Genomic DNA, 13,970 nt, shown 5'->3' with positions numbered 1-13,970 from the left:
ACTTTGGGGTCCTGCCTGTGTCTGGTTATTATAGTACAGGAGGTGTAGACTCTGCGGTCCTGTTTGTGTCTGGTTATTATAGTACAGGAGGAGTAGATTCTGGGGTCCTGTCTATGTCTGGTTGTTATAGTACAGGAGATGTAGACTCTGCTGTTCTGTCTGTGTCTGGTTATTATAGTACAGGAGGAGTAGACTCTGGGGTCCTGTCTGTGTCTGGTTATTATAGTACAGGAGGAGTATACTCTGCTGTCCTGTTTGTGTCTGGTTATTATAGTACAGGAGGAGTAGACTCTGGGGTCCTGTCTGTGTCTGGTTATTATAGTACAGGAGGAGTAGACTCTGGGGTCCTGTCTGTGTCTGGTTATTATAGTACAGGAGGAGTAGACTCTGGGGTCCTGTCTGTGTCTGGTTATTATAGTACAGGAGGAGTAGACTCTGGGGTCCTGTCTTTTCCTGCCTATTATAATAGAGGGGTACCTTTAGGTCAGTGCCTGTGTATTGTAATACAGAAGAGCAGACTTTAGTGTCTGTCCTTCGTGTGATAATTATATACAGGGTGGAGCGCGGTAATTTGCTAATTTGGGAGTGAAATAAAAAAATAATGAACTTGTAAAAACTTTATTTTATATTTTATTTACATTAAACAGTAGTGGAATTTACAAATTATTTGGTTTTAAATATTGTATCTGGCAAATGTTGACCTTCGCTATCCACACACTGCTGCATACGTTTTCTGAAGTTCTCATGCACTCTTTTAAGCATGTCGACTGGTATTCTGGCAATCTCAGCATCAATATTGTTCCTTAGGTCTTCCAGGGTGTTTGGACTGTTGCAATACAGATGTTCGTCGTGTAACATAATCCCGTGCTGACAATTGTTGGACCACGCACATTTTATACGGGTGAAAATTTAGTTCACTATGAAGAATCCGGTGGAGAGAACGTCTTGAAATGCCAAGAACAAGTGCTTGCTTCCGAGCAGAGCATTTCGGAGATTGCAATACTGCTGCTCTAACTCGTTCGATGTTCGTAGCGAAGGTCAACATTTGCCAGATACAATATTTAAAACCAAATAATTTGTAAATTCCACTACTGTTCAATGTAAATAAAATATAAAATAAAGTTTTTACAAGTTCATTATTTTTTTATTTCACTCCCAAATTAGCAAATTACCGCGCTCCACCCTGTATTTTTCTCTATAGTCTAACAAAATACAATATGTTTAATGTAATTTATTTCTAGGTTGGGGTCTGTAAACCAGGTTAGATGTAAGAATCCTGTACTGCCTGAAGATGGACAAGGATAAGAGACACATTACAGAGAGTATATTAACCCTCACCCTGGAGATCATCTACCTGCTGACCAGAGAGGTGAGGGATTCTGGGAATTAATTCACAAGGCCTCATTCTTACCTCCTTTAACCCCTTAATGCGATAGGACACAAGTTTACGTCCTGGCTGAGGAGCATTTAACACAACAGGACATAAACTTGCGTCCTGTAGATGGCGGGCGTTAAAAAGTGAGCGAGCGTCATCTCACACAGTGGGAAGCGGCTGTGACCGATAGCTGGCCACCTGCTGCAACAGCGATTCTCGCTGTTAACCCTTCACTTGCCACAATCACTGTACATTGCTGCATGTAAAGGATTCACAGGGGGAGCGCTCTTCCTCTGTGACGTCATCCGCCCACCAGAATGAATATCACAGAGGGCCCATGGGTTGACACTGGTGTCCTGGCCTTCCATGGCTTATGATTGCTATTATAAGGAATAAGGCATTGCAGTACAGAAGTACTGCAATGCATTATTACAGCGGTCATAGCTTTTATGGTTGCAGCCCCCCTACAATGGCAGGAAAAATGGAGGGGTGGGGGGGCCCAGGGGGGCCCACAGGGGGAAAAAAAATCTTTTTTGTGCACTTTCCCCTGTTTATATTAAAGGATTAGTGAAGAAAAAAATGGGTGTAGGCACAGCTGACTGAAATATAAATTTCAGTACAATACAAAAATTAAGCTCCGCTTTTATTTTAAACCAGCATAAAAAGATGCATTTCGTGGCAACAACCCTTCCTCGGTTGTAGCTGCGGATACACTATGACAAACAACAGATTAAAAAAGTAAAGAAGCATAATAATCTATATATATAAAATTGAATGTATGTCTGTCTGTCTGCATGTCTGTGTGTTTGTCCTTTATGCGCTACTACACCATTCATCCGATCGCCATGAAACTTTGGGAAGTTGTTAAGTACACTCCTGGGAAGATTATAGGCATAGTACAACTATCCTATGATAAATGGCGCGCGTGCGAGCGTCGTCGACAGTTACGCCCCCCCACGTAGATCGTTCGATTTCCATCATTGCCACTAATTCTCTCACTTCCCGATGTTGTAGAAACATGAAATTTGGCACGAGCATTGATTATGTCATAAATAGGAAAAGGTAATGGGTCCCAACTCGATTATTCAATTGTAAGCGCCAAAGAATTAGCGTCCAAATTTTACGTACGGAATCTAATTTTCTCGCTTCCCAATGTCATAGAAACTTGAAATTTGGCAGGAGCATTGATTATGTCATAAATAGGAAAAGCTAATGGGTCCAAGCTCGATTATTCAATTCTAAGCGCAAAAGAATTAGCGTCCAAATTTTACGTACGGAATCTAATTCTCTCACTTCCCGATGTCATAGAAACTTGAAATTTGGCAGGAGCATTGATTATGTCATAAATAGGAAAAGCTAATGGGTCCCAGCTCGATTATTCAATTCTATGCGCCAAAGAATTAGCGTCCAAATTTTACGTACGGAATCTAATTTTTTCGCTTCCCAATGTCATAGAAACTTGAAATTTGGCACGGACATTGATTATATCATAAATAGGAAAAGCTAATGGGTCCCAACTCGATTATTCAATTCTAAGCGCAAAACAATTAGCGTCCAAATTTTACGTACAGAATCTAATTCTCTCACTTCCTGATATATATAAATGAATGTATGTATGTCTGTCTGTCCTTTATGCATTACTACACCATTCATCCAACTGCCATGAGACTTTGGGAAGTTGCTGAGTACACTCCTGGGAAGGTTATAGGCATAGTACAACTATCCTACGATAGGTGGCGCGCGTGCGAGCATCGTCGACAGTTATGCCCCCCAGACAAAGATCGTTTGATTTCCATCTCAAGCACGAAAGCAAAAGGCATTACGACCAACGGGATGCGTGTTCAACTACAAAATGATGCATCCGCCGAACGTTTCGCAAGACAATTGCTGGATATTGAGAATGCTGAGGTAAAATGAAAGCTGTGCTGTGATTGGTTGCTATTTCTTATACTACTGAGGTTGCATGAAAGCTGCGCTGCGATTCGTTGTTATATATTATACCACTGAGGTAACATGAAAGCTGCACTGTGATTGGTTGCTATATATAATACCGCAGAGGTAACATGAAAGCTGCGCTGTGATTGGTTGCTATTTTTTATATTGCTGAGGCAGAATAAAAGTTGCGCTGTGATTGGTTGTTATTTCTCTTACTGCTGAGGTAACATGAAAGCTGCGCTGTGATTGGTTGTTATATTTTATACTGCTAAGGTAACATGAAAGCTGCGCTGTGATTGGTTGTTATATATTATACCACTGAGGTAACATGAAAGCTGCGCTGTGATTGGTTGTTATATATTATACCACTGAGGTAACATGAAAGCTGCGCTGTGATTGGTTGTTATCTAGATATATAAAAACGAATGAATGTATGTCTGTCTGTCTGTCTTCGCAGCAACGCGCGACGGGTAAGCTAGTTATCTATATATATATAAAATTGAATGTATGTCTGTCTGTCTGTTTGTCCTTTATGCGCTACTACACCATTCATCCGATCGCCATGAAACTTTGGGAAGTTGTTGAGTACACTCCTGGGAAGATTATAGGCATAGTACATTTATGCTATGATAAATGGCGCGCGTGCGAGCGTTGTCGACAGTTACACCCCCCCACGTAGATCGTTCGATTTCCATCATTGCCACTAATTCTCTCACTTCCCGATGCCGTATAAATATGAAATTTGGCATGAACATTGATTATGTCATAAATAGGAAAAGTTAATGGGTCCCGACTCGATTATTCAATTTTAAGCGCCAAAGAATTAGCATCCAAATTTTACGTACGGAATCTAATTTTCTCGCTTCCCAATGTCATAGAAACGTGAAATTTGGCACAAGCATTGATAATGTCATAAATAGGAAAAGGTAATGGGTCCCAACTCGATTATTCAATTCTATGCGCAAAAGAATTAGCATCCAAATTTTACTTACGGAATCTAATTCTCTCACTTCCCAATGAAATAGAAACTTGAAATTTGGCACGAGCATTGATTATGTCATAAATAGGAAAAGTTAATGGGTCCCAACTCGATTATTCAATTCTAAGCGCAAAAGAATTAGCGTCCAAATTTTACGTACGGAACCTAATTCTCTCACTTCCCAATGTCATAGAAACTTGAAATTCGGCACGAGCATTGATTATGTCATAAATAGGAAAAGTTAAAGGGTCCCAACTCGATTATTCAATTCTAAGCGCCAAAGAATTAGCGTCCAAATTTTACGTACGGAATCTAATTCTCTAACTTCTCAATGTAATAGAAACTTGAAATTCAGCACGAACATTGATTACGTCAAAAATACGAAAAGTTAATGGGTCCCAACTCGATTATTCAATTCTAAGCGCAAAAGAATTAGCGTTCAAATTTTACGTACGGAATCTAATTCTCTCACTTCCCAATGAAATAGAAACTTGAAATTTGGCACGAGCATTGATTATGTCATAAATAGGAAAAGTTAATGGGTCCCAACTCGATTATTCAATTCTATGCGCAAAAGAATTAGCGTCCAAATTTTACTTACGGAATCTAATTCTCTCACTTCCCAATGAAATAGAAACTTGAAATTTGGCACGAGCATTGATTATGTCATAAATAGGAAAAGTTAATGGGTCCCAACTCGATTATTCAATTCTAAGCGCAAAAGAATTAGCGTCCAAATTTTACGTACGGAACCTAATTCTCTCACTTCCCAATGTCATAGAAACTTGAAATTCGGCACGAGCATTGATTATGTCATAAATAGGAAAAGTTAAAGGGTCCCAACTCGATTATTCAATTCTAAGCGCCAAAGAATTAGCGTCCAAATTTTACGTACGGAATCTAATTCTCTAACTTCTCAATGTAATAGAAACTTGAAATTCAGCACGAACATTGATTACGTCAAAAATACGAAAAGTTAATGGGTCCCAACTCGATTATTCAATTCTAAGCGCAAAAGAATTAGCGTTCAAATTTTACGTACGGAATCTAATTCTCTCACTTCCCAATGAAATAGAAACTTGAAATTTGGCACGAGCATTGATTATGTCATAAATAGGAAAAGTTAATGGGTCCCAACTCGATTATTCAATTCTAAGCGCCAAAGAATTAGCGTCCAAATTTTACGTACGGAACCTAATTCTCTCACTTCCCAATGTAATAGAAACTTGAAATTTGGCATTAGCATTGATTATGTCATAAATAGGAAAAGTTAATGGGTCCCAACTCGATTATTCAATTCTAAGCGCCAAAGAATTAGCGTCCAAATTTTACGCACGGAATCTAATTTTCTCACTTCCCAATGTCATAGAAACTTGAAATTTGGCACGAGTATTGATTATGTCAAAAATAGAAAAAGTTAATGGGTCCCAACTCGATTATTCAATTCTAAGCGCAAAAGAATTAGCGTCCAAATTTTACGTACGGAATCTAATTCTCTCACTTCCCAATGTAATAGAAACTTGAAATTTGGCACGAGCATTGATTATGTCATTAATCGGAAAAGTTAATGGGTCCCAACTCGATTATTCAATTCTAAGCGCCAAAGAATTAGCGTCCAAATTTTACGTACGGAATCTAATTTTCTCGCTTCCCAATGTCATAGAAACTTGAAATTTGGCACGAGCATTGATTATGTCAAAAATAGAAAAAGTTAATGGGTCCCAACTCGATTAATTCTAAGCGGAAAATAATTAGCGTCCAAATTTTACGTACAGAATCTAATTCTCTCACTTCCTGATGTCATCTATGTATATATATATATATATATATATATAAAAAGGAAAGTATGTCTGTCTGTCTGTCCTTTTTACACTACTAAACCATTCATCTAATCGCCATGAAACTTTGTAAAGTTGTTGAGTACACTCCTGGGAAGATTACTGGCATAGTACAACTATCCTGCGAGCATCATCGACAGTTATGCCCCCCAGACAAAGATCGTTTGATTTCCATCTCAAAAACAAAAGCAAACGGCATTACGAGCAACGGGATGAGTGTTCAACTACAAAATGATGCATCCGCCGAACGTTTTGCTAGACAATTGCTGGATATTGAGAATGCTGAGGTAAAATGAAAGCTGTGCTCTGATTGGTTGCTATTTCTTATACTGCTGAGGTAACATGAAAGCTGTGCTGTGATTGGTTGCTATATATTATACCGCTGAGGTAACATGAAAGCTGTGCTATGATTGGTTGCTATATATTATACTGATGAGGTAACATGAAAGCTGCTGTACTGTGATTGGTTGTTATATATTATACCGCTGAGGTAACTTGAAAGCTGCGCTGTGATTGGTTGTTATCTAGATATATAAAAACGAATGTATGTATGTCTGTCTGTCTTCGCAGCAACGCGCGACGGGTAAGCTAGTCTATATACATAAAATTGAATGTATGCGTGTGTGTCTGTCTGCGTGTCTGTCTGTTTGTCCTTTATGCGCTACTACACCATTCATCCGATAGCCATGAAACTTTGGGAAGTTAAATGGCGCACGTGCGTGCGTCGTCGACAGTTACGACCCCCCCCCCCCCCCTTGCGTAGATCGTTCGATTTCCATCATTGCCACTAATTTTCTCACTTCCCGATGTTGTAGAAACATGAAATTTGGCACAAGCATTGATTATGTCATAAATAGGAAAAGCTAATGCGTTCCAACTCGATTATTCAATTCTAAGCGCCAAAGAATTAGCGTCCAAATTTTACGTACGGAATGTAATTTTCTCACATAGAAACATGAAATTTGGCACGGGCATTGAATATGTCATAAATAGGAAACGCTAATGGATCCCAACTCGATTATTCAATTCTATGCGCAAAAGAATTAACGTCCAAATTTTACGTACGGAATGTAATTTTCTCACATAGAAACTTGAAATTTGGCACGGGCATTGATTATGTCATAAATAGGAAACGCTAATGGGTCTCAACTCGATTATTCAATTCTATTCGCAAAAGAATTAGCGTCCACATTTTACGTACGGAATCTAATTTTCTCACTTCCCAATATCATAGAAACTTGAAATTTGGCACGAGCATTGATTATGACATAAATAGGAAAAGTTAATGGGTCCCAACTCGATTATTCAATTCTAAGCGCCAAAGAATTAGCGTCTAAATTTTACGTACGGAATCTAATTTTCTCGCCACCCAATATCATAGAAACTTGAAATTTGGCACGAGCATTGATTATGACATAAATAGGAAAAGTTAATAGGTCCCAACTCGAATTTTCAATTGTAAGCGCCAAAGAATTAGCGTCCAAATTTTATGTACGGAATCTAATTCTCTCACTTCCCAATGTCATAGAAACTTGAAATTTGGCACGAGCAATGATTATGTCATAAATAGGAAAAGTTAATGGGTCCCAACTCGATTATCTAATTCTAAGCGCAAAAAAATTAGCGTCCAAATTTTACGTACGGAATCTAATTTTCTCACATCCTGATGTCATAGAAACATGAAATTTGGCATTAGCATTGATTATGTCATAAATAGAAAAAGTTAATGGGTCCCAACTCGATTATCTATATATATAAAGCTGAAAGCCCTCACTGACTGACTCGCCAAAAGTTCTCCAACTTCCCGATGTCGTAGAAACATGAAATTTGGCAGAAGCATAGATTATCTCCAAAATAGGAAAATAAATTGGGTTCCAACTCGATTATTCAATTCTAGCGCAAAAGAATTGGCGTCGAAACTTTACGTACATAATCTAAATCTGTCACTTCCTAATGCCATAGAAACTTAAAATTTGGCAGGGGCAATGATTATGACATAAATAGGAAAAGTTAATGGGTCCCAACTCGATTATTCAATACTATGCGCAAAAGAATTAGCGTCCAAATTTTACGTACGGAATCTAATTTTCTCACTTTCCGGTGTTATAGAAACTTGAAATTTGGCACGAGCATTGATTATGTCATAAATAGGAAAAGTTCATAGGTCCAAACTCGATTATTCAATTCTATGCGCAAAAGAATTAGCATCCAAATTTTACGTACGGAATCTAATTTTCTCACTTTCCGGTGTCATAGAAAAGTGAAATTTGGCACAAGCATTGATTATGTCATAAATAGGAAAAGTTCATAGGTCCCAACTCGATTATTTAATTCTAGCGCAAAAGAATTGGCGTCAAAATTTTACGTGCGGAATGTTATTTTTTCACTTTCCGGTGTCATAGAAACGGGAAATTTGGCACGAGCATTGATTATATCCTAAATAGGAATAGCTAATGGGTCCCAACTCGATTATTCAATTCTATGCGCAAAAGAATTAGCGTCAAAATTTTACGTGCGGAATGTAATTTCTTCACTTTCCGGTGTCATAGAAAAAAGGAAATTTGGCACAAGCATTGATTGTGTCATAAATAGGGAAAGCTAATGGGTCCCAACTCCATTATTCAATTCTATGCGCAAAAGAATTAGCGTCCAAATTTTACGTACGGAATGTAATTTTCTCACTTTCCAGTGTCATAGAAACATGAAATTTGGCACGAGCATTGATTATGTCATAAATAGGAAAAGCTAATGGATCCCAACTCGAATATTCAATTCTATGCACAAAAGAACTAGCGTCCAAATTTTACGTACATAATCTAAATCTCTCACTTCCCAATGTGATAGAAACATGAAATTTGGCACGCGCATTGATTGTGTCATAAATATGAAAAGTTAATGGGTCCCAACTCGATTATTCAATTCTATGCGCAAAAGAATTAGCATCCAAATTTTACGTACGGAATCTAATTTTCTCACTTTCCGATATCATAGAAACGTGAAATCTGGCACGAGCATTGATTATGTCATAAACAGGAAAAGTTCTTAGGTCCCAACTCGATTATTCAATTCTAGCGCAAAAGAATTGGCGTCAAAATTTTACGTACGGAATGTATTTTTCTCACTTTCCGGTGTCATAGAAACGGGAAATTTGGCACGAGCATTGATTATGTCATAAATAGGAAAAGCTAATGGGTCCCAACTCGATTATTCAATTCTATGCACAAAAGAATTGGCGTCAAAATTTTACGTGCGTAATGTAATTTTCTCACTTTCCGGTCTCAAAGAAACGGGAAATTTGGCACTAGCATTGATTATGTCATAAATAGGAAAAGCTAATGGGTCCCAACTCCATTATTCAATTCTATGCGCAAAAGAATTAGCGTCCAAATTTTACGTGCGGAAGGTAATTTTCTCACTTTCCGGTGTCATAGAAACGGGAAATTTGGCACGAGCATTGATTATGTCATAAATAGGAAAAGCTAATGGGTCCCAACTCCATTATTCAATTCTATGCGCAAAAGAATTAGCGTCCAAATTTTACGTGCGGAATGTAATTTTCTCACTTTCCGGTGTCATAGAAACGGGAAATTTGGCACAAGCATTGATTATGTCATAAATAGGAAAAGCTAATAGGTCCCAACTTGGTAATTCATTTCTAGCGCAAAAGAATTAGCGTCCAAATTTTACGTACGGAATCTAATTCTCTCACTTCCCAATATCATAGAAACTTGAAATTTGGCACGAGCATTGATTATGTCATAAATAGGAAAAGTTAATGGGTCCCAACTCGATTGTTCAATTCTAAGCACCAAAGAATTAGCATCCAAATTTTACGTACAGAATCTAATTCTCTCACTTCCTGATGTCATCTATCTATATATAAATAAATGTATGTCTGTCTGTCTGTCTGTCTGTCCGTTATGCATTACTATACCATTCATCCAATCACCATGAAACTTTGGGAAGTTGTTGAGTACACTTCTGGGAAGATTACTGGCATAGCACAACTATCCTACAATAGGTGGCGCGCGTGGGAGCATCGTCGACAGTTATGCCCCCCGGACAAAGATCGTTTGATTTCCATCTCAAGCACGAAAGCAAAAGGCATTACAAGCAAGCGTGTTCAACTACAAAATGATACATCTGCCGAACGTTTCGCTTGACAATTGCTGCATATTGAGAATGCTGAGGTAAATTAAAGCTTTGCTGTGATTGGTTGCTATTTCTTATACTGCTGAGGAAACATGAAAGCTGTGCTGTAGAGATGAGCGAGCATACTCGGAAAAGCACTACTCGCTCGAGTAATTTGCTTTATCCGAGTATCGCTGTGCTCGTCCCTGAAGATTCAGATGCCGGCACGGAGCGGGGAGCTGCAGGGGAGAGCGGCGAGGAACGGAGGGGAGATCTTTCTCTCCCTCTCTCCCGCCCGCTCTCCCCTGCGACTCACCTGTCAGCCGCAGCGGCACCCGAATCTTCAGGGACGAGCACAGCGATACTCGGAGAAAGCAAATTACTCGAGTGAGTAGTGCTTTTCCGAGTACGCTCGCTCATCTCTACTGTGCTGTGACTGGTTGCTATATATTATACTGCTGAGGCAACATGAAAGCTGTGCTGTGATTGGTTGCTACTTCTTATACTACTGAGGTTACAGGAAAGCTGTGCTGCGATTGGTTGTTATATATTATACCGCTGAGGTAACTTGAAAGCTGCGCTGTGATTGGTTGTTATCTAGATATTTAAAAACGAATGTATGTATGTATGTATGTCTGTCTTTGCAGCAACGCGCGACGGGTAAGCTAGTCTATATATATAAAATTGAATGTATGCGTCTGTCTGTCTGTTTGTCCTTTATGCGCTACTACACCATTCATCCGATCGCCATGAAACTTTGGAAAGTCGTTGAGTACACTCCTGGGAAGAGGCATTACGAGCAACGGGATGAGAGTTCAACTACAAAATGATGCATCCACCGAACGTTTCGCAAGACAATTGCTGGATATTGAGAATGCTGAGGTAAAATGAAAGCTGTGCTGTGATTGGTTGCTATTTAGAGATGAGCGAACCTACTCGGCAATGCCCCTTTTTCGCCCGAGCGCCGCGATTTTCGAGTACTTCCGTACTCGGGCGAAAAGATTCGGAGGGCGCCGTGGGTGAGTGGGGGGTTGCAGCGGGGAGTGGGAGGGAGAAGGAGAGAGAGAGGGCTCCCCCCTGTTCCCCGCTGCTACCCCCTGCTCCGCCACGCCTCCCTCCGCCCCCCGAATCTTTTCACCCGAGTACGGAAGTACTCGAAAATCGTGGTGCTCGATCGAGTAATTACTCGAAACAAGTATATTCGCTCATCTCTATTGCTATTTCTTATACTGCTGAGGTAACATGAAAGCTGTGCTGTGATTGGTTGCTATTTCTTATACTGCTGAGGTAACATGAAAGCTGTGCTGTGATTGGTTGCTATTTCTTATACTGCTGAGGTAACATGAAAGCTGTGCTGTGATTGGTTGCTATATATTATACTGCTGAGGCAACATGAAAGCTGTGCTGTGATTGGTTGATACTTATACTACTCAGGTTACATGAAAGCTGTGCTGTGATTGGTTGCTACTTCTTATGCTACTGAGGTTACATGAATGCTGCGCTGTGATTGGTTGCTATTTTTTATATTGCTGAGGCTGAATAAAAGTTTCGCTGTGATTGGTTGCTATATATTATACTGCTGAGGCAACATGAAAGCTGCGCTGTGATTGGGTGTTATATATTATAAAGCTGAGGTAACATGTAAGCTGCGCTGCGATTGGTTGTTATTTATTATACCACTGAGGTAACATGAAAGCTGCACTGTGATTGGTTGTTATTTATTATACCACTGAGGTAACATGAAAGCTGTGCTGTGATTGGTTGCTATATATTATACTGCTGAGGCAACATGAAAGCTGTGCTGTGATTGGTTGATACTTATACTACTCAGGTTACATGAAAGCTGTGCTGTGATTGGTTGCTACTTCTTATGCTACTGAGGTTACATGAATGCTGCGCTGTGATTGGTTGCTATTTTTTATATTGCTGAGGCTGAATAAAAGTTTCGCTGTGATTGGTTGTTATTTCTCTTTCTGCTGAGGTAACATGAAAGCTGCGCTGTGATTGGGTGTTATATATTATAAAGCTGAGGTAACATGTAAGCTGCGCTGCGATTGGTTGTTATTTATTTTACCACTGAGGTAACATGAAAGCTGCACTGTGATTGGTTGTTATTTATTATACCACTGAGGTAACATGAAAGCTGCGCTGTGATTGGTTGTTATTTATTATACCACTGAGGTAACATGAAAGCTGCACTGTGATTGTTTGTTATTTATTATACCACTGAGGTAACATGAAAGCTGCACTGTGATTGTTTGTTATCTAGATATTTAAAAACAAATGTATGTCTGTCTGTCTTCGCAGCAACGCGCGACGGGTAAGCTAGTAGTGCATAAAAAGTAAGTAAAAAGAGAGAATTACTGTTCTAGGACGCAGTAATACAATGAACATTATAGAATAATGTAATATAATAAATTCCTATAAAATGCAACAACGACTTTTAAAACTGTGATCCTCCTTCGGGGTTATGGTGGCTTTTTTTGCTTTTTTTTGTATGGTGGAGAAATACATTGTGACCTAGAAGAAAGGAAACTAACTTTATTAAATAGTCATTGAAAGATAAAATGTGTGTGTTACAATCACTTTTAATACTACTGTGATGTGATAAGCAATATTAAAAATTAAGGTGGAATGTTAGGACAAAGGGGTCCCTGGTAGTTTCCAGGGAAGATAGTAAAACTACATTAAGGCCTCGTGTCCACTAGGTAAATCAATTTAGCAAATCCGCGCGGGTGTCCGGCACGCGTGATCCGCACCCATAGGGATGCATTGGACACCCGCAGGTAAGTAAATATCTGCAGATGTCATTTTTCCCTGTCGCGCGGATTGTACGTGCGGGAAATCACCCACAGCATGCTCCATTTTTTGCAGGTCACCCGCGCGGACAGCTCCCGCAGGCTTCCATTGAAGCCTATGGAATCCATCCGGATCCGCGGCACACCCGCAGCTGAATATCTGCTCTGCCGTGGGAGCGCGGAAGAGCAGGAGTTAAATTTTTAAAAAGTGCACGGCGCATGTGCACTGCACGCTGGCGGCGTGCCGAGCACATCTGCTGGGCCGAAGAAAGAAGATCCGGCCGTGACGGAGGGCAGACCCCAGTGTCCGGACAGGTAAGTATTATCTATTTTCAGGCCTCATGTCTGTGGGAAAGGAGGGACCTGCTGCGGGATTCTGCATGGAGAATCCGTGCGGGCCCCAATTTCCCAGTGGACTTAAGGGCCTAAGGCCGCCCGCAGACGGCCTGGTCGGATTCCCTGCGAGAATTCTCACAGCGGGAATCCGACCCGCGCCCCTGCAGGGCCCAGTGCAGCTCACCTGCTTCCGCATCTGCTCTGCTCTGTGCTGTGCCGGCTGCCGACCCAGCCAGCGCGTACGCAGAGCGGAGCCGGCGCGTCGGTAGTGACATTTCTGTGTAGGCCTTGTACATTTTGTAATGCAATCCTATGCAGGCAGGCACGGGCGGAAATTTTGCGGGAAATCGCACTGCGGAATTTTCGCCCGTGTGCAGGGGGCCTAAAAGACTAGTTGTGAATTCCAAATAAAACAACAATAGACGGACTCCAGCATAATGTTTAGGTGCAGAGAACTTCCCCTTGTGTTAGCTGTTAGTATGTGCATGGTGTACCAGGCAGAGAGGCAAAGCTGAGTATGTATGCCTTCTCCCCTGGTTTATAAAATAATGAAGGCGGAAAAAAGAAAGGAGGGGGAA

The 13,970-nt window shown here is 40.3% G+C and overlaps 1 protein-coding gene across 1 annotated transcript in view; it reads left to right on the top strand.

Moving 5' to 3' along the window:
- LOC136587463 (zinc finger protein 773-like) overlaps positions 1–13,970 on the top strand; it is a 353,925-nt gene that overhangs the window by 313,799 nt on the left and 26,156 nt on the right. The window contains exon 2 of the mRNA XM_066586041.1: positions 1,242–1,369. Within this exon, the coding sequence (XP_066442138.1) occupies positions 1,292–1,369 (78 nt within the window). The 5' untranslated portion in view covers positions 1,242–1,291. The remainder of the gene's footprint in view (positions 1–1,241; positions 1,370–13,970) is intronic.

Source organism: Eleutherodactylus coqui, chromosome 13 (assembly GCF_035609145.1).
Source record: "Eleutherodactylus coqui strain aEleCoq1 chromosome 13, aEleCoq1.hap1, whole genome shotgun sequence".
In the NCBI taxonomy this organism is placed as follows: Eukaryota; Metazoa; Chordata; class Amphibia; order Anura; family Eleutherodactylidae; genus Eleutherodactylus; species Eleutherodactylus coqui.
Note: the sequence above shows the minus strand (reverse complement) of the source record. Positions and strands in the feature narration are given on the sequence as shown.